Raw genomic sequence first — 27,655 nt, forward strand, 5'->3', positions numbered from 1 at the left:
TGTTCATACTACAGTATCAGGGACCACTTAGAAGATGAGGAAGAGTATGGTCAGGGTGAAAATGCATGAGTATAATTCAGTGGGTTCAGAGGGAGGTGCTTTGAAGACATTCATAGACCATTAAATATAGATCAGGGACTTCTATTTTCAGCAATATGGTTTTCTGTGTAATACCAAAAAATCCCCGCCTTTTGCAAATTTCTGGAAATAATGAATACAATTTAAGCAATATTCAGCTGTACCTGCAGGAGAGTAAGGGAAACCTGGCAGGTCAAATGTGAAGAAAGAGCTATGAGCCTGCACGAGCTGGAGATGGGGCTTCTTGGTGGGGGGTACAGGTGAGGAAGAGCAGTTGTTTGGGTTTCAGAATTGGCTGGGGAATCAAGGAACTTAGGCTTTAATAACCAGCAGCTACTCAAAGAGGGAGCCTGGGCCCCAGCTGTGTAAAAGTTGGAACCCCACCCTGGCCCAGAGTAAGGATGAATTAAAAACAATTGCTTACTTGCCCATCAAGATGAGAAGGAATTTTTTTTTTAAGCAAAAGCCTTCCTTTAAAAAATTATAATCATAAATGTGCCCTCACACAGATCTGGTATGTAAATTTAAATTACTAGAGGGGTCTAGGACATACCCCACTAAGAAATTAATATCAAATGCTGTCACAGGCTGCTGATACCTTTGGGGCACCAGGTATTAGTGGGATCTCTGTGGGAAGCACACCCCACCCCAGACCCTCTGGAAACCCCTATGTGAAGCCCTAATTAAAGACTAACTTACAATGAAAAATTACAAAACACATGAAAACACAACCCACAAAAAAGAAAAAACAATCCACAAAAACCAAGAGTTAGCAAACAAAACGAAAACCAATATTAAAACTCTAAGAACTTCAAATGATATAATCATTGGGTAGGTTATAAAAGAAACCTTTTTTTTTTCTTCCTTTTTTTCTTTTATCAGGGCTGTACTCATGGCATGTGGAAGTTCCCAGGCTAGGGGTCAAATCTGAGCCGTAGCTGCTGGCCTGTACCAGCCACATCTGTGACCTGTACCACAGCTCATAGCAACACCAGATCCTTAACCCACAAAGCGAGGCCAGGGATCGAACCTGCATCCTCATGGATACTAGTCAGATTCATTTCTACTGCGCCACAATGGGAACTGCAATAGAAACATGTTTAAAATGATAAAAGTTATCAAAGAAGTAATAAAGAACACAATAAAAGAATAAGACACCTTTGGTGCAGCCACTATGGAGAACAGCATGGAGGTTCCTTAAAAAAACTAAAAGTAGAGTTACCATATGATCTGGCAATGACACTCATGGGCACATATCTGGAAAAGATGAAAAACTCTAATTCAAAAAGATACATGCACTGCAATGTTCATAGCAGCACTATTTACAGTAGCCCAGACATGGAAGTGTCTAAGTGTCCATTGACAGATGAATGGATAAAGAAGATATGGGATATAAATATACAATGGAATATTACTCGGCCACAAAAAACAATGAAATAATGCCATTTGCAGCAACATGGATGGAACTAGAGATTATCCTAAGTGAAGTAAATCAGACAGTGAAAGATAAATATCATATGAGAACATTTGTATGTGGAATCTAAGAAAATGACTCAAATAAACTTATTTGCAAAACAGAAATAGACTCCCTCACATAGAAAACAAATTTATGGTTAACAAAGGAGAAAAGGTAGAGGAGGAATAATTAGGAGTTTGGATTAACAGATACATACTACTATATATAAAGCAGAAAAACAAGGCCCCACCCCCCCAAAAAAGATACCTCCAAAGAAGACTGGATTGAGTAAAATAAGAAATCCAATGTAACTTAGAATTTTAAAAAAAATTATAATTTGAAACTTGATATGTAAGACTGAAGATTACATATTGCTGCATAAATAACACATGAAAGGAAGGAGAGATCTGAGGACTATACAGAAGCCCCACACAGAAAAATGAAGGGAGACGACACCTGGAAGAGGGGCTCACTGACCTGGAGCGTGAATGGGAGGGTCCAACACACATCTATTTGGTGCTCCAGAAGGAAAGAGCAGAGAGAATGGAGGTCAGGCAATATTCCAAGAGAATAAAGGAGATTTTCCAGGACAAGTGAAAACTATGACCCTCAAGCAGGTTTAATAATACAGAATTCTCTACTAGAGATAGCACAGTGTAACTGAAACAGCACCAAGTAGAAGCACATGATCTTAGAACCACTTGTAGCCAAAAGACAGGTTGCTACGAAAAAGAATGAGTATTAGCTTGTCCAGAACTTTGCAGCCACAGCAACTGAATAGAATGGCATAATACATTCAAAGTGCTGAGAGAAACCAGCCATCTACTCACAACTAAAATATTATTTGGGAATATACACCAAGTAAACATTTTCAGGCAAATAAAAATGAAGAGCAAGAGTTCCCTGGTGGCTCCGTGGGTTAAGGACCTGGCACTGTCACTGCTGTGGCTTGGATCGCTGCTGTGGTGTGGGTTCGACCCCACGGTCTTGTGTGGCCAAACAGCATTTACTGCTAACAGACCTTTGCTGAAAGAATTACCTTTCTTTGTCATTTCTAAGATACCTCAGAAGAAACGGACCCAGTAAAGAAGCAGTGAGATGTCTGATACCAGATAGATTTGGGCAGATACTTAATACACAAAAAAGACTGATTGGGGAGTAGAAGGTAGGGTGAAGGTACAGGTCATGATCTAAGATGGGCGGAGGATGAACAGAGGTCAGGCATTCAGGTATTTTGGGGAGAATGTTGGCAATATTTATTAACTTTAGATTTTATTAGATCGACTGTGCTTATTAAGAGTTATGTAGGAGTAATCACAAGGTGAGAAATTGTATGTATGACTTTTAAAGCAGTAGAGAACACTACTGCATAGGAAAATGTGGTCAATATAAAACAGATGTGAGAGAGAAAATAAAGAAGCGGAGAAAAATCAGGTATGAAGCATGAAAAAAGATGACTGTAATAAATTCCAATATAGCAGGATTCAGGAAAAAAGTAAAATCAAACTTTCAAAAGACAGACCGTCAGTTGCACTGGATTAGAAAAATCTAGCTATATGCTTTTTAAAAAACATAGAACTTAAGGATAAAGAAATGTTGACTGTGAAAGTGTAGAAAATTACTAGCAAAATATTAGCCCAAAGAAAGTGATGTGGTTACAATACGATTAGACAAGACTGTCTTTGAAGCAAAAAAAAAAAAGAATATTAGGGGAAAATGGTCACTAAATAAAGATGAAAAGGAACAGTTCACTGGGAAGACATGATTAATTATAACTTGCAGGCACCTAAAACTTAGCATCAAGTCATATAGAGAAACAAATTGATAAAGTTTCAACAATAAATGGGCAATTTCATAGTCACAAGGGGATTTTGGACAGATATCATTCAGTTTTTCATTCATCTGACAGTTTAAGATGACACAAGATTAGGAAGACTATAGACTTGAATAACACAATAACAAGCTTGACCAAAGAGCCCCATGTGGTAAATGCACATTCTTTCCAAGAACACATGACACATTTACCAAAAGATTATACATTAGATCACACAGCATTTCTTGATAAGAGCAAGAATCACACAAACCACGTTCTACTCAACTGCAAACACAATTCAAGCCAAACCACATATTTGGAATTTTTGGGGGGAGGAACTCTCTAAATAATTCATGACTATCAAAGTGTTTTCATGTTGATTCTAAGAACAAATTGTTAACATTAATAAGAAAGTTCATCAAGATGGCTGACTACACAAAAATCAATTTTTACTCACTGAAAACTCAGCTTAGAAAATGTACATGTGAAAATAGCACCCTCAAATATAAAGGGATATAGGAATATATCCAGTAAAAAGTGTAGAAAATTCTACACATGAAGTTTTAAAAATTCTTGAAGACCTAAATAAGTGAAAAGATACCCAATATCAATGGATTTGTAGAACTGATTTCTAAAGATATTGATTTTCTGCAATTTTTGAATTGAATGGGTTCCTATTAAAATTCTCACGAGGTTTTTTGAGGTTCACAAGTCGATTCTAATATGTTTTAAGGCAGAGCAAAGAACCAAGAATGCCAGAACAGTTTGGAAGAGGCAGATCAACATGAGGGCTCACTCATTCCAGCACCACAGCAAGACTTAACTCTAGTTTAATTAAGCAATAGAAAGTGATATTAATAATTAGCACAGGGAGAGACAGAGTGGAGTCCAGAAACAGGCCCACACACATATGGAAATTTGTATATAACAGAGATGCTATTTCAAATCAGTGGGGAAATGAAGACTTCAGGCAAGCAGCATTGGAACAATTGTTATCCATATGGAAGAAATAAGCTATATCCCTGCAGCAAAGCATATTTAAGTGAATTAAAGACCAACATATGAGAAAGCATGACTTTAAAAGTTTTGGAAGAAAATGAAAGAGAATGTTTTTATGATCTCAGGGTAGGAAAAGATTTCTTAACCACAATACCAGAAGCACAAACCATGAATGAAAAAAAAAACAACCCAATAAATTTGACTACATTAAAATATTTTAAAAATCCTCTTGTACATTAAAGGTATCGTAAAGTCAAAACTACGTAACCTAGACTTGGAGAAGCTCTTTGGCACGCACTTCGCCAAGAAGGGATTTGGCCCAGAATTTATAAACAGCTCCAGTGGAAAAGGCCAGATGATGTGAGGACACCCAAAGGCTTCAAAACATAAGAAATGATTTCCCTCCCTCGTAGTAATCAGTGTTGTGAAATTTACATTTTTAAAATTATAGTTGATTTACAATGTTGTGCCAATTTCTGCTGTACAGCCAAGTGACTCAGTTATATATACTATATATATATTACTTTTTCTTATATTATCTTCCATCATGTTCTATCCCAAGAGATGGGATGTAGTTCCCTGGGCAGGATCTCATTGCATATGCATTCTAAATGTAATAGTTTGCATCTACTAACCCCAAATCCCCAGTCCCTCCCACTCCCTCCCCTCCCCCTTGGCAAGCACAGGTCTGTTCTCTATGTCTGTGAGTCTGTTTCTGTTTTGTAAATAGGTTCAATTTGTGCCATATTTTAGATTCCACATATAAATGATATCATGGTGTTTGTCTTTCTCTTTCTGACTTAGTTCGCTTAGTAGGAAAGTCTCTAGTTGCATCCATGTTGCTATGAACAGCATTATTTTGTTCTTTCTCAAGGCTGAATAATATTCCATTGTGTGTATGTACCAGATCTTCTTAATCCATACATCTGTTGATGGACATTTAGGTTGCTCTCCTGTCTTGCCTACTATGAAAAGTGCTGTGATGAACATAGGGGGTGCATGTATCTTTTTGAATTATAGTTTTGTCCAGATATTTGCCTAGGAGTGAGATTGCTGGATCATATGGTAGTTCTGTATTTAGTTTTCTGAGGTATATTTCCATACTGTTTTCCTTAGTGGTTGTACCAATTTACATTCCCCATTAAGAGTGTAGGAGGGTTCCCTTTTCTCCACACCCTCTCCAGCATTTGTTATTTGTAGAATGTCATGTAAATTAAACAGAAAGAATGAATAGGCGCTCCTGCTGTGGTTCAGCAGGATCAGCGGTGTCTTGGGAGCTGCAGGGACTCGGGTTCTATCCCCAGCCCCAGCACAGTGGGTTGGGGATCCCTCATTTCTGCAGCTAGCTGCAGCTTAGGTCAAGACAGTTCCCTGGCCTGGGAGATTCATGTGCCTTGGGACAGCCAAAAAAAAAATGACAAAAAAAAAAGGAACTATTATTTCATACTCATTAGATTGCCAAAAATGAAAAAAAAAAAAAAGTCTGATGATGCCAAGCCCTACTGAAGAGAGTATAAATGGGCACACACATTTTGGAGAACAAGATGGTAAGCTTTAATAAAACAGTGGGCTGTCTGGGCCAGAAGATTTGAGCATGCCCAGCCCTATGCAACATTGTTTATAACCCAGAAACACTGGAAGGAGGCTTAACTGCCCAGGTATGGCATCCATTGAGGAACAGGTGTTTAATTAAGGATTTATTGCACACAGATGTGTTTGATTCTTTTATTTTCTGTTCTTGTTTTTGTATGTTTAACAATTTCTTAGTTTAAACTGCTGTGGTGGAGGTTATGGGGAGACACTTAGACATAGCCACTGTGACTGTCAGTTGGTACAGCCACTTCCAAGGGCAAATGAAAATGTCACAGTGATGCCACTCCTTTTAACTCCTTGAATGGACAAAGGTGGACACGTTCAGTAACAGTTTGTGTGCTGGGAAAGAGTGTTGGGAATATCCATCGAGGACACCTCTGTGGAGGTAATTTGGGCAATATTTAACAAAATTGTAAATTCCCTTTGACTTGGTACAATTTCCTCTAGGTATTGATTCTAAGAAAATACTCCATATTAGAGCAAAACTTTATCCACACAGAAGTTCATCATAACAATCTCACTATTGTTTGCAACATTAATAAAATAAATAGCTAATACTAACACTATTTAGATTACCAACCCTGGACTAATCCTAACACTGAAGTTCTACTTTATAGGTACGGCTGTGGGGTGGAATATTATGCAGCCATCAAAATGGTGCTGCTGAATCTTTTTGATGAGGTGGAAGCTCTTGCAATTTTTTTTTTTTTGTCATTTTGCCTTTTCTAGGGCCAGTCCCCTGGCATATGGAGGTTCCCAGGCTAGGGGTCTAATCGGAGCTGGAGCCACCGGCCTACGCCAGAGCCATAGCAAGGCGGGATCCAAGCCGCGTCTGCAGCCTACACCACAGCTCACAGCAACGCCGGATCATTAACCCACTGAGCAAGGGCAGGGACCGAACCTGCAACCTCATGGTTCCTAGTCGGATTCGTTAACCACTGCACCACGACGGGAACTCCTCTTGCAAAATATTAAGCTAATATGGAGTAGGTTACAAAATCGCCCCTGGAGTATCTGTGCAGTGAAGCAAAGACACCAAAAATCTTACCAGAGATTACTTGTGGGTGGATAGAAGTAATTTCTGTTTTCTTCTGGGTTTTATCTTAATAGTTCTCATAAATTCTCTCCCTCTCTGGCTCTCTCTCTCTTTCTCATATCTTTGATTTAATAGGAGAGGTTGTCCTTTGCAGAAATAATTTCAGCAGGCTGGATTATAAAGAAGACAAAGCCAGAAGGCCGGGGGCCAAGTACGACAGATTTGCCAGGTTCCATGCGAAACCTAGTCTGCTTATCACACAATCTGGAGAAGGACGAGAACCCGGGTTCGCCGTGATGTCACCACCGGCGGCTGGGAGCCGGGGAAAGCCACGCATCCTCTCGGAATCTGGTTTCGCTTCCGCGCAAAGGACCTCACAGCCTCGACCGGCCTCGCTCCTGGCTCGGTTCGGAGGGTCAGCGGGACGGTGTCCGGTGTCCGGCGTGCGCGCGCGATTTGCCAAGCCTCTCGCGCGGTGCGTTCCGCGGGGATGGTTGTCGCCGCGGCCGGGCGGCTACAGCCGCTGCAGTGACGCCTGCTTGGGGCGCGGGGGCGGGGCCTCGCGCGGGGGCGGGGCGGGGGCGCCCCGGGTGGCGCGGGCGGGGGCGGCGCGCCGCTGCTTCCGCCGCCCGCGGGGATCCCCCGGGACCGGCGCCGGGGGAAGTCCCCGGGCGCGTGGGTATAAGAGGCGGCGCGGCGCCGGGGCCCCAGGCCGGCAGCCCCCAGCCATGGCGCGCTGCCTCCAGTTCCTGCTCCTGAGCTGCGGTAGGGCCCGCGGACCCTTGGCGCCCCCCGCCCGCCTCCCCCGACGCCCCGTTTTCTTCCTTGCTTACGCCTCTCTCTCCCTCTTGCAGCCTGCAGCCTGGCGCCCGCGGTGCTGGAGGTGAAAGTGGTCTGTTCGGAGGCTGTGGACTTGCCCTGCCCCGTCCCCTGGGACCCGCAGGTCCGCTACACGGTGTCCTGGGCCAAGGTAAGCGGGCTAGGGTTTGGTGGTTTGATCGCAGCCTGGGGAGCCATCCGCCTTGGGCTGGCGACCCTCGGTGGCTGGGGGTGGGGGGCGTCTCCCGTAGCTGAACTCGGTGGGGTCCTCTCGCTCGCCTCTCCGCCTCCAGGTACTGGCGGACTTGGATTTCCTCCCCCGGGACCACAGTCCTCTCCTTGCTTCCAAACGTGATCTGAGATGAATGGTCCAAAAAAGACGTTGTGGAAGCGCAGAGAGCCTATTATTCGGATTAATTCCAGAGGCCACCTGTGGTTGTGGCCAGCAGGCCAGGGAGAAAAGCGGCTAGGGCAGATTTGATACTGGTCAGGAGGAATGTCTCCGGATTTCTGGCTTGGGGTGTTTTGCGGCTGTGCTGCTCCTACGTTTGAGGAGGGGAGGGTGGGCAATCTGAGAGGAGGGACCAGGAGAGTGCGGTGCTTTAGGCGTGTTTCTTAGGTGCTGGTGAACTGTCAGTCGCCCTTTGCTGGGCTGTCCTTGGCCTTCTTCCCCACCCCCGGTTGCTCCCACCTCCCGCCGCCGTCCTGAGAGGTCCAGCCAGGAGGGCACTGTTACGGCGCGTGAGAGGCGTCCTGGAGTGTAAGAACAGTGTCACTGTCCCTGCCATGAGAGGACTGAATCAAACTCAGGCTTTTAAAAGGTTTCCTCTCAACTGGAACCTTCTCAGTTCTAAGATCACCATTCTGGTGGCACTGCAAAGCCAAGCAGCCACTGTGTGCTGTCGCTGGTTTTTTGCTCACCATACCACCTTTAATGAGGTTACTGCCACAATGGCACCTCCAGCTAAAGCCCAATGAATATGATATCCCAGCCTTGCTCTGCAGCGCTCACTGAGTTGTCATCTCACCTTGCAGAAAATCTGTGTGTCTGTCGCTTTCCACAGAATACTGGGTTTTCTTCTGCCCACCGTAAAAATGCTGTTAGAACCCACACAGATAACTGGCCATTTAACAAGGCAGCATAGGACCCGTGTGTGTGTGTGTGTGTGTGTGTGTGTGTGTGTGTGTGTGTGTGTGTGTGTGTGTGTGTCTCCTCTCCTAACCAGATTGTCAGTTTCCTGGGGCCAGTGCTGAATCACTGCTTCTGTGTATCTTGCACGGCACCCAGTGTTTGCCCTGTTAATTTCCAGGCTGCTTAGTGAATTCAGGCTGGTCCTTCATGACCATGCACAGTGGAATTGGTGCTGGGGCCTCAGGTCACTGTTCTGTGCATGAAAGTAGGTTTGTTATTCCTACTTCGTTATCATCTTATTCACTCTAGGATCAGAGAATACTGAATTCCAGAATTGCTTCTTGGTAAAAACAATAGTAACACAAAAAAATATTGTAAAACCGATATTATTTGAGTCCTCACCATCTGCCACACTCTGAGATAAATATCTACATACATCAATTTCCAGTCCTTGAATGGATTTAAGGGATTGATACTATTACTGTTACTACTTTACAAATGAGGAAACTGAGCCTTACGGAGTGAAATGATCTGCTCATCATTACACAACTGGCTACAGGATGGAGTTGGGATTTGGACCAAGCAGTCTGACTCCATAGCCTAATTTCTTAGAGGCCTATCTTGTTATTTCTGTTTTCTACCTTAATTACTTAAAGAAAATGAAAGTGTCTTTGGGCCAGGCAGCCAGGGCCTTACTTATCTAAAAGGAGGGGGAAAACATAAAACCCTAATCCCTTCCAGGGAGTAATTTAAAAAGGAAAACAATGTTAATATCCCCGGGGGAGTAATTAAAAAGTACTCATGAAACAAGTAGATGAAATTTCAGACTGCAAAGTTCAAACAGTTGTCAAGTTAAATCTTCTTGCACAAGGTCATCGGGAATGATGCAGTAGACCAGAGCAATTAACCTTTGGCTTTTCTTTGGATGTCAGCTGATGATCTAAGTCTGTAATGTATGTGGTTACTTGCCGAACACAGGTCTTGCAAGCGTAACCCTGAAGGTCTCTCAAATCTCTGTTAAGAAAAAAGACAACAGTCTCTTGGCATTCTCTTTTCTCCTGTTGGTCCATGGAATAGGGTCATTGAAACATCATACCCTAGTTATTTTCTTAAGAAGGAAACTGTGGTTGAGTAGCGGTAGAAAGGAGAGCTATGCTACGCGAGTAAACTAATTGGATACCTTGCAAGTGATATGCTTTGTTTTTTTGGTTCTTTTTAACAGATCTCAGCATTTTCTGTAGATATTTGTTCTTTTCCAGCCCAGTAATTATACTTTTGCATCGATTGTGCTTGTCCAACAAAAATGGATAGAGTGTTCTGGAAATAAGGCCAGCAATGAAATACTGGAATACTTTGTTTTACAGAAGATTAAGCATCTTGTCATTTCCCCCCACAACCTTCTTGTCAAATGTTTCAGTGAAGCGGAGAGGTTGCTATAAAGTGAGGGAATTTAAGCCTGGTGCCCACAGCCGGCCTAGCTGCATCCTCAGTAGGGTGATTTGTAAAACCGCTTTGCACAGTTGTGGGCTGCGTGCTGGACAAGTAAAGCAGAGAGTCCCTTGGGGTGTGGGTTTTCACCGTCCGCCAGATTGAATCACATTCTTACAGGCCTTCTGCACATCACAATTACGGTTATAATGACTCACAATTTAAAAATCCATTTACCCCTCTGTTCTCCGGCACCACTGAGCATCCTGCCACTGGCCAGTTGGCACTGATTACTTGGGATTAACAAAAGAACCCATGTAAACCATGTGTTTCTTATCATGTGGCTTTTACCAAAAGACTCAAAGCAGACAGTGTCCAGTTAGTGTTTGCAGCATTAGGGTGAGCTGGGAAGCGACAGTGTCCATGGCATTCTCTCTGTTTCAGAGCCACAGTGACAGGGGACTGTACTGTCCCTTTGATGTAGATATATACAGGGGCTCAAAGGTGGAGCCAGGAATCAGCAGAGATAACCCAGTTCCTGTTAGCCTGGCTCTTCTTTCCTGTGGACTGATGTCTTCCCAAATGGGATCCAGCGGTGGGCCTCCCCTCGTCCCTTCCGATATTGTATCTTTTAAGGTAGAATGAATGATCGAGAAGAAAAGTCAATGTAATATATCGATTACATTTAGCTACTAAGATTGTGAATAGGTCGTGGTAGTTGGGGGAGGTATTTCGAGATATTTTGAAGCAAATAGACTTTGGGCCAGAACTCTTCATCCATTGGCGGTGACCTTGGGTTAGGTTCTAGCACAAGAGGGTCATGGCACGATCCTGCATCTTTTGAGAGTAGGAATAGCCATTAAAGGACCACATCTGTCCTTGAAGTGGAACATCTCTGGGTTCAGGCTCTCTTTAATGAGGCTGCACTGGATGTGGAGGGAGAGGCTGGATGGCACAGGATGGGTGGAGTGGTTGAGCATGGTTGACGTTGGCCACTGATAATAACAAGTGTTATTTACAAGGGAAAGGCAGTACAATCTTGTGTTGTGCTAGGAGCCCAACAGGTTGATGCAAAACGAAAGAGGATCTATAGTGTCATCTCAGGGTGACACTGCAGGGGCGAGACCAGAGATGCGTCACAAGACAAGTGCCCTTTTTAGATGATTTCCAAAGGAAGGGAGAAAGGGGAAGTAAGACTATGATTTCAGAGACTAGAGCAGACTTGAACTTTATGGTATTTAGAAGAGCCACAGCTGTGGCAGGTCTTGGGCTCTCCTGGAAACCCAGGGAGAGCAGGCTTATGGCTTGCATGAAGCTGCTTTGAAAGCTCCAGAATAGTAGCTACAAGGATATTGCTTGTCTTCAATTTGTTGCTGATCTCCTATTCAGAAGAGTCATACTTTCTGTCTCTACCATCTTGTGTGATAAGGAGGCACTAAAGAGGAGCCTTAGAAGGGGGTAGGGTTGATGAATGGCCTGGACAGGTGGCATCTATGCAGCCACCAACCCTGATGGACCCATGAAGGAGACAATGCATGCCATTCACTGCACTTATCAGACTCTAGAATGCTGTCCATTTTAAGATAGATTGGAGATATTTTAGAAGAAAAAGACATTTCTACGTTAGACATAGAAACCCAGAAACACTGAGATGAGAAAACCATGTGTGTGTTTGCAGCAGAAAAAAAAAAAAAAAAAATCCTGCCATGCGCATCAGCACTCTACTGCTTGACCTGGTCCAATAACCTTTAGGTCAGACTGTGAAAGACATAAGGTTAGTTTTCAGATGTCTCTCGTGTCTACATTTTCATCGTTTAGTAAATATTTCTGTGTCCCAAATGCATGCCAAGTCCTGGGCCTGGCAGTGGCTATCCCAGGACCAGCTGAAAACTTTTGCCAGGGGACCATAAAAGACACAGACCCAGGAACCCACAAGCGTTTGGGGAACTGATGGAAAACTGACCATGTAGAAGGGAGAATTACACTGCAGAGAGAGTCCTGAGAGGTGATACCAGAGAGCAGGCTGGGGACAGATCATGAAGACCCCCTGAATGCTAAAGGTAAGGGCTTGAGCTTATCCTTTCAACAGCAAGGAGTCTTTGAAAGTGTTTAAGCAAAGAGGACAACATAATGAAGACTATGTCAGAAGAAAATCCTGTTTCTTGGGGTGAGAGACAGACTGTAATTCAGACTAGAATATGAGTCACGGAGGAAGCTTTAGTCTTCCATTCCAGTGAAACTGCCATCAGGGTAGCTCCAGAAGACTGGACCCCATTCTGGGAGCCACCTCGCCTCCTCTCTTGGTCACTAGTCCTGTTGTCCATGAGGTTCTGGGGGAGAGTGGACAGGGCTACAGAAGAGGGGGCTATAGCAGAAGGCCCAGCCAGATGGAACCAAAGGCTCCCTCATATTTTTCCATCATGGTGAGACAGAGTGAAGTTGCTGTCTTCCAGCTTGGAAGAGGGCAGGGAGGAAACAGGCAGCTGAGAGTTAAGTAGAAAAAACTGCAAACTCTTGTTTTCCACAAATAAAAGGGGGAACCCGAATCACATGAGGGCTGGATTATCTTAGTTCTGCACTTGGTTATGTCACTGCACAAAGAAGAGGAAGTTAGAAGCAGGTCTCAGTGACATCAAGGAAAGTCTGATGTCGGACAGGGCCACAAAGAGATTCATTACCTAAACGGGGCTCCCCCGTCTGAACCTGTCTCCCTAAGCCCTCCCTGGCTACTCTTGGAATAACCCCACATTTTCTACCAGAGTTGGACTGAGGGACTTCCCTAAATTCTTTACACCCAGAAGCATATTTTTTTAATTTTTGTTTTTGGACTAGGGTATACCTTAGTCAAATTCCTAAGTGAGTCATTTAGTTCTGGTGCAGACCTAAGAGCCAGAGAAGAGTGGGTAGTTGTCTGGGATTGTTGGTCCAGATGGGAAAAACCTATGGGAAAAGCCAGATGCTGGAGCTCCTGTTGTGGCACAGTGGAAACAAATCCAACTGGGAACCATGAGGTTGCAGGTTCGATCCCTGGCCTCGCTCAGTGGATTAAGGAGCCGGCGTTGCCATGAGCTGTGGTGTAGGTCACAGATGCGGCTCGGATCCCTTATTGCCATGGTTGTGGTTAGGCTGGCAGCTGTAACTCCAATTGGACCCCTAGCCTAGGAACCCACATATGCCACAGGTATGACCCTAAAAAGGCAAAAAAAAAAAAAAAACCCACAAAAGACAGATGCTGGTTGTCATAGGCAAGGTGTTCATATTTATCTTGGACCTGACTCACCAGGTCATTTGTGGGGAACCAAGGTTCTGTCTCCAGCCAGGTCCTGGTGTTGCCTTCCCCCGGGAGCTGGGGGACAGGAAGTCTGAGGGACAAAGCAGGACTGGCCTTGGGGCCAGAGCTGTGCAGAGGTTGCCCCCCAGGTGCCATGTTCATGTTTGGAGCCGGGCAGGGTATGCCTATCAGCTGAAAGTCTTATGGTTATGAAGAGCTGTGATCCAGTCAAAACTAGCTGAAAGGATCAACTATACTTCAATTTAAAAAAAAGATTAAAAAAAACTAGCCTAAAGAAAAGGGAATATATTGCTTTATGTAATTGAAATAAACAGTTTTTAAAATCAAAATATAGTTCAGCTATGGCCGGTGTCGTGGGTTTACTGGTGTCCCACAAAAAGATACCTCTCAGTCCCAAGCCCTGGTCTGCGAGTATGACCTTATTGGGAAATAGGATTTTTTTTTTTTTTTGTGGATATGGTCAGGTTAAAGGGAGGTCAGACTTGATTAGGGTGGGCCCCAAATCCAAGAACTGGTGTCCTTATGAGAAGAGAAAACAGAGACACAGATACAGACACACAGGGAGAATAGCACGTGAGGATTGAGGCAGAGATTGGAGTGATTTGTCGACAAGCCAGTTTCCAGCAGCTGAGAAGCTCAGGGTGAGGCACGAGACAGACTCTCTCCTAGAGCTTTGCTGGATCCATGATAGTGGACTTTTGGCCTCCAAAAACCACGAGAGAATAAATTTCTGTTGTTTAAGCCACTCAGTTCAGGTCCAGTTAGATTTGCAGGTTCCTGAATATCCTCAGGGCCTGGTGTCTTCCTGTCTCTCAACGTTTACTTCCTTCGTGTTGGTTTATTATCAGCCTCCATGTGGCAGTGAGACAGTAGCTGATCCCTGCAGACTTGGCTGCCCTCCCAGGATCAAGTGCAAAGGGAAGGGATTGTGCGTCTTCTATCTCAGCCAATGTGTCATTATACTTAGGTGGCTTCGATTGGGTCATGTACCCATCAGAACCAGTCTCTGTATCACAGAGGTCAGGCTGGAGGCAAGTGTGCCTTTTCTAGAACCAGATGTAGTGCCCTCTGAAGGACATGAACTCAGAGCTGGTAAGGGTGTCCCTTCCAGATCCAGCAGGACCCACGGCAGCTGATAGACGAAGGATGATTGGCCTGAACAATGAGTGCTCTAACATTGCCTTCGAATCCCAGTTCCAGTGAGTTTTTGCCAGTTATTTTTGTTTTAATTTTTTAAAATTATAGTTGATTTATAGTGTTCTGTCAATTTCTGCTGTATAGCAAAGTGACCCAGTTATATGCATATGTATACATTTATATACCTTCTTTTTCTCACATTATCCTCCATCCTGTTCCATCATAAGTAACCAGATACAGGTCCCTCTGCTATACAGCAGGATCTCATTGCTTATCCACTCCAGATGCAGTAGTTTGCATCTACTAACCCCAAACTCGCAGGCCATCCCACTCCCTCTCCCTCCCCCTTGGCAACCACAAGTCTGTTCTCCATGTCCATGAGTTTGTGTGTGTGTTTTTTTTTTCTTTCTTTTTCTGTAGATAGGTTCATTTGTGCCGTATGTCAGATTCCATATATGTGATAGCATGTGAGTTTTTTCCAGTTATGATGGTGCTTTAGAAAACCCAGAAAGTTGTGGCTCTTTTGGAGACCCTGGGGGTAGAAAAATAATTCCTCTTTAGAGGAGACATTGGGACTCTTCTAGAACAGCTTTGTCCCAGAGTAGACTGGAGGTATCAGCCGGCAGGAAGACCTGCAGGGGTGGGAGGAGGGGAGAGCTGTCGGATACAATGAGCACTTCTCTTACCAACATTACCGGTAGTAAAGCACTACTGTGTGTTTTTTCATTTGATTCTAATAAAACCACGAGGTAAGGAAAGTGATGACCGATGAGGAAACCAGCATCAGAGGTGAAGTGATTTCCCAACTATGACCCCGCTAAAAGGTGGTGAAGCTGGGGCCTGACAGCAGGCCTTCTGATTCCAGAGCCAGTGCCCTTGTAATTCCCTCATTGCTTTTAAAATTCAGTCATTCGTTCAGTAAATACTTTTTTGTTGTTGTTGTTGTTGTAAATATTTCTTCCATATGTCTTATGTACAGGGAACTATTTTAGAATGCTCAACAAAGCCTTAGCTGTGAAAAACAAGAGAGAGTGGTAACATTTATAGGGCTTCCTGTGTGATTGACACTACAGATGCTACAGTGTCCACCGACCACATCATAGGGATCTTCATACCAGCTTTGCGAGATCTTCTCACCCTCTCCTCTCTCTTCCGCCATCTCAGTGGAGCAGACAGAACCTGAGAGCTGTTCAGTCTGTTGGCCAAGAGCAGAGCTAATCATGGTGGGGCTGGGGTTTGTTTCCAGGTCTGTCTAGCTCCAAAGCCTGTGCTCTTCATTATGTTGCCTCTGCCATACTCGTAACTCCTGTTAACAGCCATAACTCTAGCTCTGTCTGTTAGACCCAGTAAATTTCAAAGTGGAAAATCATTTTTCCAATAAAACTACACTTAGAAAAAAAGCGACGTTAATGCTCATACATTCTACCCTCATTATGACATCAACCTCTGAGCCAAACTATTTTGCACGTTATAAAAAGCTGTTTTTATGATGAATGGGGAATATATTGGCACTTTAATTGAGTTAGAAGCCGAGGTACATGAATGTTAGTGCATGAGAAATGCCATTAAAAAAAAAACCGTTCAATGTGATTGGAATATATCAGATTAATTTAATGCCACCTTTAAGTACTTAAAGTCCATTCCTTTAAATATGCTTAATTAAATTGTTGGATTAAATATTTATATGCATATATATGTGCATATATTTTTCCCCTCCAAAAAATTATCTTTTCTCTTAATTTCCTATCACATTCTTCACAGTTCTCATGTTCGATAAATTTGGATTTCAAGGTTATGAAGTCAAAATTCTTTGCTTTAGGAATGGAGCAGTTGTCTTCTTTTTTGTTTTGTTTTGTTTTTGTTGTCTTTCTTTTTTTTCTTTTAGGGCCACACCCGTGGCATATGGAGGGTCCCAGCTAGGGGTCCAATTGGAGCTGTAGCTGCTGGCCTACGCCACAGCCTCAGCAGCATCAGATCCGAGCTGCGTCTGCCACCTACACCACAGCTCACGGCAACAACAGATCCTTAACAGACTGAGTGAGGCCAGGGATCAAACCCACAATCTCATGATTCCTAGTTGGATTCGTTTCCACTACGCACGACGGGAGCTCCCGCAATTGTCTTCTTATATACAAATGTGGTAATCTAGGAAGTTAGCATGTATTTGGATAAAATTATGTAAACTTCTAAAAAAATCTCTTTCTACAATAGGGATTTTGACTGACATATTGGTTCAGTTTCAGCCATGTTTAGTTATCTATTTGATTTACTTCTCTCTCGTTGAAATTTGTCCACTATTTTAAAAAAACCTACTTAATTCATATGCCTTTAAAATTAGTACTTGTGTTTGCTTGATTTAGTTATTCAGCAAATTAAGGAGAGTTTATTTTAATTTAGGGCTCGTGGTTTCCTTAAGGTCAAATCTCCGTCTTAGGGCAGGAATATACTATTTAAATTATTTAGTCAAATTGGAGGCCTTGAGACAGGTCAAAAGTCTGTAGGCTTTCTGAAAATAAGATGTCTTATAGTTTGCCCTTTTCTAATTCAATCAGAAAGAGAGAATGTGTCAGCATTAAGAGTTAATACACAGAATGTGGATTTTAAAAATGTAATTGGGATGAGTGTTTGAGGAACTCGTTTGCCTGCCCCGTGTCGTGGTTCAGCCCGATGAGGCATCAGTGCAGCCACGTGTGCAGTGAATAGTCCCCGTCAGTTGTACTTGGCTGTGAAGGAATCCGGGGGTTTCTTTTGTTATAAATTACTATTTCCTAAAGTGCTTTTGCAGAGAGGCAATGAAACACTTTCAGATTTGGAACGTTTAAAGAGTCGTTCTTGCCAGGGGTTGATTTTGAGCCAGCTTAGAGGTTTTTAAGAACTCAGAAAGCCAGACAAAGCCCAAGATGGCGCAAGTGATGGCTGCTTAGCCTCCACGCTGAGGTTGATGAGCTGAACTTTTTTTTTTTTTTTTGGCTTTCTAGGGCTGCACCCACAGCATATGGAAGTTCCCAGGCTAGGGGTCGAATTGGAGCTACAGATGCCAGCCACAGCCACAGCAACGCTGGATCCGAGCTACGTCAGCGACCGACACCACAGCTCACGGCAACGGCGGATCCTTAACCCACTGAGCCCGAGGCCAGGGATCAAACCTGCCTCCTCATGGAGGCTAGTCAGCTTCGTTACCTGCTGAGCCACAAAGGGAACTCGCACAAATCTGGATTTTTGCATGATGTCTCTTGGTACAGCTAGCAGTGGACTCCCATCCTAATCATGTGACATTAACATAAAAATGAGAGCGATTTCCGCAGCTGCAGGCAAATCCCAGCTTCCCCAGCCTGTGTTCCGTAAGAAGGTGTATCTTAATATGCCACGAGGAAGGCACGATAGGCACCCTCCTACCTGTAGCTCGAAGCTAAAGGGCAGGCTCTGAGCTCTTTCCCAGTGCACTGTGGAAATTCACAGGCAGTTCTCTTTGTTGGAGTTAGTTATCAGGCACATTACGTTGGCAATCGAGCCAGGAAGATCCAGGAAAGGGCCATTGGAAGATGAGAGCTGAGATATTTTGTCCCAGTCCCACTGATGGCCGTGGTGGTTTAGCAAGTCAGAATCCTGCAGACTGCTCTGGGGTTCTTTGTTTTGACTTTCCCCAGCTTCTTCTCACTTTCCTTCTCATGATCTCACCCTGCCTTTGCTTTGCCATTTGAAAGGAACCAGAGGCTTACTGGAGGTTTTGCCAGGGGCCCGTGGAAATCTGACCATCACATAAACTACTTTTTGTTGTCACTGCCCATTTTTAAAGTGAATTCTCCTTTGTCAATAGGCAGAAAGCCACTGCACTGCCAGCCAGTTCTGGTTACCAACACCTCGTTCCCTGCAGCCTGCGTGGTATCGGAGTCATCTTTATGAAAATGAGCACAGTGGCTTAAATTTCCACCAGCTCCAGGGGGATTTTGATCTTGACTTTCAGACAGGCCTTTCTGAGTTGAGGGAGGGGGGCCCCCCCTCCCAAGGAGAAAACCAGAGGTAAATAATATCAAAATGATTGTTGCAGCCAAGTTGCCATCGTTTTGGATACAGGGTCTTCTAGCAAAACTGAGTTCCAGTGGAATCTATTAGAGGAAAATCTGAGTTGAACACATTTGGAAGGTAATTCAGAAAAGAAAAGCAGCATGAGACAGCATCTTGGGGACTGCAGAGATGAAGCAGAGTTACTTAGTTCAGACTGGCCTTGGGGGTTGGAGGGGGATCTTGGAAGAGATTGGCCCTGGAGAGTCCCAGTTACCTGACCCCTCAGGAGCTGGGAGAAGGGAACACTTCCGCCAGGCGGCCAAGCAGGGGAGAGGCGTGCATACTTGGCAGGGCTGAAGCCAGTGGTTTAATTGGGCTTGAAAAGGGAAAAATGGGGTAAATCAGAAGGGTTCTAGAGTCAGTTGGATGCCTAAGATTCCTGGGCCACACCTTTTGTTGCTGATGTTGTGTTGCTTTATTTTTGAATACCTAAATGCCGCAGTCTGTAGATCCTTGATTATTTGGGAAGGAACCTTTCAACACAGGCAGACGCATCAAGAAGTGGGATTTATGTTCATAGACTGGGCCTGAGAAAAGCCATTAGCCTCAGCCCAGTGCAAGGAGGGGATGAAGCAGGGTTTCTTGCAGGAGCCATAAATCTGCCACCAGATGTCTCTGCCGCCCACTCCACAGGAATGCTAACGAGGACGCGGGACCAGAGCTTCCCGTGGCCCTGGAGGTGCATCCCCAGCTTAATTAATCAGGGAGTGTGTAGCCAAGTGTGCATTTGTGTGTCTGTGTTCTGCCCTGGGCCATCTCTGCCAAACCGATAGTCCCCTTATCCCTTGCTTGTCTGTGTCCCTGCACTGGTCCCCTTTGGTGAGGAGGAGAGGAGTTGTCGGATGCTCCCTGCACAGGAGACGAAACATCAGCAGGTGCAACCAAAGACAGCCTGACGACTGGTGCCTCTTCCTAAGATGGCTCTTTGGTGCTGACACCATGCTGGGGACAGGAAGGGTGTGCTGCTGAATCCCAGGCTCCCTGCTGGTCCCAGCCACCCAGCTCTTGAGCAGTGTGTGACTGGTTTTACTATTTGTGTAAATCAGTTTTAGAAGCTTTAAAACATTTCAGTGGAGAATCAATGGGCGAGTTAACTAGGCAAATTAAAAATATACTGGGGGAACAGCAAAAATTGACACAACATTGTAAATCAACTATCATAGAAAAAATAAAAATTAAAAAAATTTAAAAAAAATACACACACACACACACACACACACACACACACACACGGGAAGAGTTCGTGTCATGGCTCAGTGGTATTGAACCTGACTAGTATCCATGAGGATGCGGGTTCAATCCTTGGCCTCACTCGGTTAAGGATCCCACATTGCTGTGGCTGTGGTGTAGGCTGGCAGCTACAGCTCCAGTTAGACCCCTAGCCTGGGACCTTCCATATGCTATGAGTGTGTACATATATATGTGTGTATGTAGGTATACACACACACACACACACACACACATACACCAGGGGAAAGACTCGGTGATGAACGTGCTGTGTGCCCGATCTTGGAAGTAGGAGGTGATGGAAAGACCCCACCGGTTTAATGGCAAAGATAGTTGAGGAAAAGAAAACCAGCCAGATTAGTTCGACTACGTTTGGCATCTCCCTCAGGCAGGCTGGTCCATCCTGGGTTCAGTGGTTGCAGCCCGACCTGTCCTTCCATATATCTCTTGATATGATTACCAAGTGGCCTGCATGTGACATCTCCATGTGGTGCTGTTGTCAGCTGTCTTCCCACCTTAGCGGGTGTTGGGGGGGGGGGGGTCAGCGTGGTACGTCCTGAGATGTCATGGGTGACCCCACAGGGGTGCAGTCTCTGGAGAACAGGGTGACTGCTCACGGGAGGTGTGGCTCATCTGCATGTGTTTTTCATTGAGTTGTCCGGCCATGACCTTAACAGATTCGGGAACGTTTCCTAACAAAAGGCTGGACTACAGAAATGAGAATCAGTCAGTTGGGTGAGTTGGCCTCTGAAGTAAACAAAAGAACGTTGAACAGAGAACAGCCAGCAACAGAGGGTGATTCAGGGTGATTCACCCACTTCGTGGCGCAGTCGTCAGTGACACACTGTTGTCGTCGACAGGGACACTTCCCATAGAGTAGCAGCTGGGCCGCAGAGGATCCAGACACACAGTCCTGATCTTGCTCCAGACTAGACGGTGCCTTAGAGGAGCGTCCTCGTTTCTCTCCTTCTCCCCCGGAGCGTACAGACACACACAGTTTCTTGTTTTAAAACAGTTAGCTGAGGATGGATTTCATGAAACCGAGAGGTGGAAGCTCGGTGCGGGGGCCCGGTGAGTGCGGGTGCTGGTTGCAGGGCATCACGGGATGTGCTTCTCCCTGAACAGCTGGCCGGCGGCCGTGCAGAGAGCCTGGAGGTGCCCGGGGAAGAGCTGCGGTCCTCTCTCCAGAATGGCTCTTCGGGGGCCCCCAGTGGGAGGCTGTATTCTCTGAAGATCCAGAACACTACCAGCTGCAACTCGGGGGCCTACCGCTGCACTCTGGAGGACCCGGAGACACAGAGAAACCTCAGCGGCACCGTGATCTTGAAAGTGACAGGTGAGGTGACCTGCGGCACCGGGGTTCTCCTTTCGGAACGCATGTGCGCGCTCGTAGGTCCCTCTCAATTGGACCTTCTGAATTGGAGTTTTAATTTTGCAAGCGTTGGATCACCTCTGTGGCTAAAAGCTACATCCTGCTGCAAGGATGTCAACTTCCTTTGCTTTCCTTTTACGTTTTCTTTTTTCTTGTTTTTACATGGCCAGATCTACCCCAGCCTGACTGGGGTGGATGCCAGATGTAGTCAGACAAGTAAATCTAGCTGTGGTTTCTTCATAGACAAGCCCTTAGGAGCCCATAGGAAGTGTGCAAGTCTAATTGTTGGAAGACAGAGAAACTGTGTCGTCCCGAATAGATCAGATAACTGCCTGATATTCTGCTCGCTTGGGGCTTCCTAAGCTGGCTTAAGGGAACCACCCCGTGTTTCCACCTTTTCACCCTTTTCACGTGAGACTACCATTTCCCTCTCACTTCACAGTGATTGGATTTCCCAAAACTCCAACTCAGGCCAAAAATCAAGTACAGCAAGAAAACCCTGTGCTCGTGGCAGAATGCACGTTTCTGCTCTGTGCAGTAAGACCAAGAATTGAGGGTTGAGACAAGGAGTATCTCCTTGGACTTTTTTTTCATAACTTTTTTTCCGTGTAGCTTAAAATACCTCTTGCATTTGACTTTTGCACAAATCTTGTTAGTGGCTGAGGCTTGAAATGACAAACAGTTTGCTTCAGAGTCCTGGACTTGGTACAATGGCTCCGTTCTCCTTCTGTGGAAAAACTGAAAGGGCTCAGACTCAAGGCCGTATTCCTGGACGTGCAGGAACACGGCTGCTTAGCGGTCAGTGTTTGGATTTGGTTCACAGCCTTACCCACACCCCCCCCACACACCCCCCGCCCATCTCCTTCTTAGTCTCTTTGTCTTTGTGGCACCTGACATGATGCACCCCCTGCTGCAGTGGGCTCTCAGGGGTGTCATTCACCTGAGTGAGAACTGGAAGCCACCTGGCAGGAAGGACAGAGAGGGCAGGCCTGTCCTGCGGGGCAGCAGAAAGGAAAGGAACAGGGCCGCTGGTTTGCTTCCTTTTCCTTTTTGAAGGTGGTTCTGCCAACAGGTTAAGTGGCCAGACTGAGAGTCCCTTGGATCTGGTTCAAATATTAACTCAGCTGCTCATTAGCGTGTGACCCTTAGGCAAACCTCTGACTGACTCTTAGCCTCAGTTTTCTCATCTCTCACATGGTGATAATAATAATATCTACGACATGCTGGTGGTGAAGGTTGAATAGATGCTGCATTGAAATGCTCAGTCCAGTGTCTGGGGGGACTGAGTGCTTGATAAATGTTTGAACTGTCAGGACTTTCAGCCTTTCTCTTCTGAGGTCACAGACCTCTGTGAGAATCTACCTCCAGACCATTGCACAAAATTCTGAATCCGGTTTCCGGGGTGGACAGCTCTCTGGAGGCCCATCCGTGGTCCCTGGGATGGATTCCCCTTCGACCTGCCCTCCACCTGCTCCCACCATTGCATTTGATGACTAGAGCAGCCTCACGACCCCAAACGGCACGCAGGAGGTCTTGCTGGAGAGGGGAGGCTCTTCCAGCCCTGGCCCCTCCTGGGTCAAAGGCTTCCTTCCTCCTGCACTTGATCCCCTCAGCGCTGCGGTCACAGCTTTTAGCAGCCCCCAGGGAGCTGCTCTGTCGTCGCTTCCTTTGCTGCTGACCTTGGCACTTTAATACTTTGCAAAGCTTTGATGGTTCTGCAAAGATGCATCCACCAAGACGCATCCACTGTTCCACAATCGCGGGGCAGCTCTGCCACCTGCCATGGCCCCTTAGCCTCTCTGAACCTTGACACCTTCTTCTGTAAGTTGGGGACCCTCGGACTGGCCTCTGAAGATTCAGCAAGATGCTGTATGTCAACCCTTTTGCACGCCAGTCAGGCACAGAGGGAGAGTGAGCGCTGGGTGCTGCTACCGCCTGCCGTTGCTGCCATCATTGCTGTCGTCCTTCCCAGCCACACAGATGTGAGGGTGGGATTGTGAGACAAGTAGGACTTTAGAAAACTGCAACAAAGCATTCTTAGCTTTTTTTCCCCCCATCCTGGTAGAAAAGCCCTTCATATTTTGGTGTTTTCTTTCTTTTTTAAGGATGCCCTAAGGGACGCAAAGAAGATACTTTTAAGAAATACAGAGCTGAGATTGTCCTGCTGTTGGCTCTGGTCACTTTCTACTTAACACTCATCATTTTTACCTGCGTAAGTGTCTTTTTAGAAACATCTATTATTATGAAAAATCACCTGGGGGCCCCACTCCAAATGCCTTTTGTAGCAGGTGTGAATCATTGAATATTGAGGCCCCCAGATGGTGAGAGTCCCTGCGGGAAGGTCCCAGCTCGTTTTCTACCTGCTGGCTGTGCACAGAGCACTGGGAAGAGAAGATGAAGTAGAACAGATGAAGGAAGTTTGTGGAATGCCGCGAGAGCCCGCGAAAGCCCCAGCGGGCCTGGGAGTCACGGCGGAAAGTGGAAGGCTGTGCATCCACCGTCCTGGGGCAGAAGCTGCTCTCCCTGTGGGCAGCCCGGCCACTCCAGTGATGGATCCGTCTCTTCCCCCTTCCCTTGAATCTTTTCTCTGATAGATTCCCTCTTATGATTTTGGTACTTCCACCACTTTTAAGAATTAACCCTCAAGAGCCATCGGTACACAGGGAGTAGCCTGAGGTGAAGGATAGCTGGCTGGTACCTGGGTGTCCTTGACGTGCCCTTGAGCTCCGGCCTAAGGCCTCTCTGCCCCCAAGGCCTCTTTCTTCGTGGCTGCTCAGCTGGGTTGACAGTGGTTGTGGAGGAGCAGGGCCAGCTCTGGGCCCTGACCACTAGGAAGTGATCTGTCCCACGTGTCTCAGTAGGCTCAGGAAGTGCTGGCTATGTGGTGACCAGGACAGGGGTGGCCCAGGAGCTACTGGGGCTGGTTCTTATAGCCCACTGGGCCCTTCTATTCACTTACTTGATTCTCTGGCCCAGAACTCATCTCTCTGGTTGTTGTTTGTGTGTGTGTGGGTGGGTGAGTGGGTGGGTGGGTGTGCTTTTTAGGGCTGGACCTGCGGCATATGGAAGGTCCCTGGGCTAGGGGTTGAATTGGAGCTGCATCTGCCAGCCACAGCCACAGCAACACCAGATCTAAGCTGCATCTGCAACTTGTGCCATAGCTTGTGGCAGCACTGGATCCTTAACCCACTGAGCAAGGTCAGGGATCGAACCCATATCCTCACAGATGCTTGGGTTCCTGACCTGCTGAGCTACAAGGTGAACTCCTTTGGTTGCTATTTTAGACATCAGTCAATTAAAAGACTAAGGGAGGGAGTTCCTGTTGTGGCTCAGCGGTAGGGAACCTGACTAGTATCCATGAGGGTTAAGGATCTGGTGTTGCCCTGAGCTATGGTATAGGTCACAGACGTGGCTCAGATTCTGCATGGCTGTGGCTGTGGTATAGGCTGGCAGCTGCAGCTCTGGTTCGACCCTAGCGCTGAAACTTCCATATGCCACAAGTGCAGCCCTAAAAAGCAAAAAAAAAAAAAAAAAAAAAAAAAAACCAAAACAAACAAACAAACAAACTCCGGGCACCCACTGTGTAGACAGCATTGTGCTAGGCACTCACTGCACGGATATAAAAAGACATAAGGCCTCTGACCTTCACTCAAGGATCATTCAGCTGGTCTTTAGAGTTATTTGCATATACGAAGATAATTAGAATTACCTGGCAGTGAATTTGAAAGTTGAGTGACTTTAGCTCGTGGTTGACAAATGCCCATTTCCACGGGCACTGATTCTCTATGCAGGCATCTGACTGTAGGGTCTTAAAATGGTCCCAGTCTGCAACTCCTGGTTGCAGTTTAGAGGTACCAGCAAACTCGTCAAAGCCCCCTGCAGAGTGAGGGGGGCAGCCAACATCGCAAGGGCTTCCAGAGAAGCGTCCAGCTAGTGCCAAGTGAATTGGAGTTTAAATCAAGGTGACGACGGACGCAGTCTTCCACTAACTCACTTCTCAACTTCTCTCTTTTGCTTGATTTTATTTTTCAGAAGTTTGCACGACAGCAGAGTATTTTTCCAGATTTTTCTAAACCGGTCGTAGAACATGCTTTTCTCCCCGTCACCTCCCCAAATAAGCCCTTGGAGCAAGTGACTCTTCACAAGACAGAGCTGGTATGAGCAGGATTTCAGCAAGCTGTTTTTTTCCCGAGTGGAAGGCTCCATGTCCCACTGGACAGAAGCATGAGCCCCACCCCAAAGATGACATCCTTCCTGTGAAGTCCTTCGAGTGACGGAAACATGCAAAAGGGGGTCCCACCCCACTTTTCGTGAGCAGGACCTTGAGAACTAGGATGTGACCCCCACGAAGCCTGGGGCCACCCGGCAGGTGCTTTCGAGTGCTGCACCTTTATTCTGAGCGTTTTATTCAGCTACCTGGTCAACTCTTTGGACTTTTTTTTTCAGTGCTATGGAAGCTATGGTGATGAGATGTTGCAAGAGGAGCTCGGGAACTGTGCATGTCTAGCGCTGGCCCTGTGCCGACTTTTGAGGACAGCTGTCCTCTTCCACATCTGGAGCGCATCTCTGAATGCCAGTTTTTTTTTTCCCTCCAAACCTAGATGCTTTATGTCTGGGAGATGTTGCCAAGCCAAGACGTGAGACAGTGGGAAATGCTTAGCAAATAATTTCCCTGTGTGAAGGCCCTGCTCTGACCAAGGCGTTTGATGTGTATACAGACCTAACAAGGCGATGAACGGTCCCCAGCAGGGCCCTCTTATCCAGGAAGGACTTCCATAAAGAAGCAATAGAGAAGACTTCCACGTTTATTTTTATAGCTGTATATACGTGTCGAAGAAGGACTTGGGTTTCTTTTCCTTTGTAAATCTCCATCTTCAATAGTTAGAGACTATTGTCAACTGCAAGCAAGCTGCCCAGGGACGGTGAGAAGACGTCGGAGAGGGTGACCTGCGGAGGCCGAGCTACGTGGTGACGGCCATGCTGGACCCATCCTGCAGCCTGGGTTGTCCCACTCCCTAGCTGTCTGATCGTGGGCAAGACCCGTGTGGTTTCTGCTTTTCAGATGCAAACCAAAAGGCCATAATGCCTTTCCTGGTTCATGTTTTCCATCGTTCCAAAGAAAGAAGGCAACGAAGGAGGCGTGCCTACTGTCTTCACTGGGAATTCCTCTGGGGAAGGGAGCCCAGGGCCGCGTTCTTGAAGCCCCAGCCAGAAGTCCCCCAAAACCACGCGGAGAAGCTCTCTAATGTTCCACTGGCGTTTTGGCAGCTGTTGTGTTTCCTTATCAAACTTGGTCCTTCCCCTCCTTCTTTCCCAAAGAGGCTAGGAGCCTACACTAATATGAGAGGGGAAGGGATGCCAGGGGTCGTGTTTCTGTCTCTTTGTCTGAGCGTTCGTGTCATTAAATGTGTGCGTGTGAAGAGGGAGAGTGTTCTCTTTTATATTTAAAACTGCTCAGGAGACGTTGGGAGGAATGCGCAGAGGTCCGTAAATTAGTGTGAGACCTGGAACTCAAGATGAAATTCTAAGGATGAAACCTAGGCGGCGTCCTTCCTCTGAGAGGGAGGGTGTTTATGGCGGGCGGACCTCTGGGAAACAGCATCTCCTTCCCAGAGATGTGCCCGAGTCCATCCTCCAGCTGCCTGGCCACCAAGTAGTATACGGTCAGCTCCGGGACTGGCACAACCACACGTGGGAGGGGACGGAAAGGAGGGGTCTCTGCTGCAGAGGGTGTGCGCAGTCAGGGGCTCTGTCTGCGACGCATGGGCTTTCACTCAGAATTCTCAGGTGGGAGTTCCCGGCGTGGCGCAGTGGTTAACGAATCCAACTAGGAACCATGAGGTTGCGGGTTCGGTCCCTGCCCTTGCTCAGTGGGTTAACGATCCGGCGTTGCCGTGAGCTGTGGTGTAGGTTGCAGACGCGGCTCGGATCCCGCGTTGCTGTGGCTCTGGCGTAGGCCGGTGGTTCGACCCCTAGCCTGGGAACCTCCATATGCCACGGGAGCGGCCCAAGAAATAGCAACAACAACAACAAGGACAAAAGACAAAAAAAAAAGAATTCTCAGGTGGCTCCGTAACCCTCCCACACGGTCAACACAGTCTAGGGCAACTGGTTGTAATAGTTATAAAAGCATCATAGTCGCATCCACCTTGGAAAATGGCTCTTTGTGAGGATGAAAGCCCACCCAATGTCTGGAAAAGCTATAGAT

General features: G+C 46.1%; 1 protein-coding gene across 1 annotated transcript; it reads left to right on the forward strand.

The window, feature by feature from the left end:
• Nucleotides 1-7,620: 7,620 nt before the first annotated feature.
• CD83 (CD83 molecule) lies at nucleotides 7,621-26,867 on the forward strand. The gene is made up of 5 exons (XM_047795478.1): nucleotides 7,621-7,740; nucleotides 7,830-7,945; nucleotides 21,201-21,411; nucleotides 23,553-23,659; nucleotides 25,480-26,867. Exons 1-5 carry the CDS (start codon nucleotides 7,704-7,706, stop codon nucleotides 25,606-25,608), a joined length of 600 nt encoding a protein of 199 aa, XP_047651434.1. The 5' UTR covers nucleotides 7,621-7,703; the 3' UTR covers nucleotides 25,609-26,867.
• The last annotated feature ends 788 nt before the right edge of the window (nucleotides 26,868-27,655 follow it).

This window comes from Phacochoerus africanus, chromosome 9 (genome assembly GCF_016906955.1).
Source record: "Phacochoerus africanus isolate WHEZ1 chromosome 9, ROS_Pafr_v1, whole genome shotgun sequence".
NCBI lineage: Eukaryota > Metazoa > Chordata > Mammalia > Artiodactyla > Suidae > Phacochoerus > Phacochoerus africanus.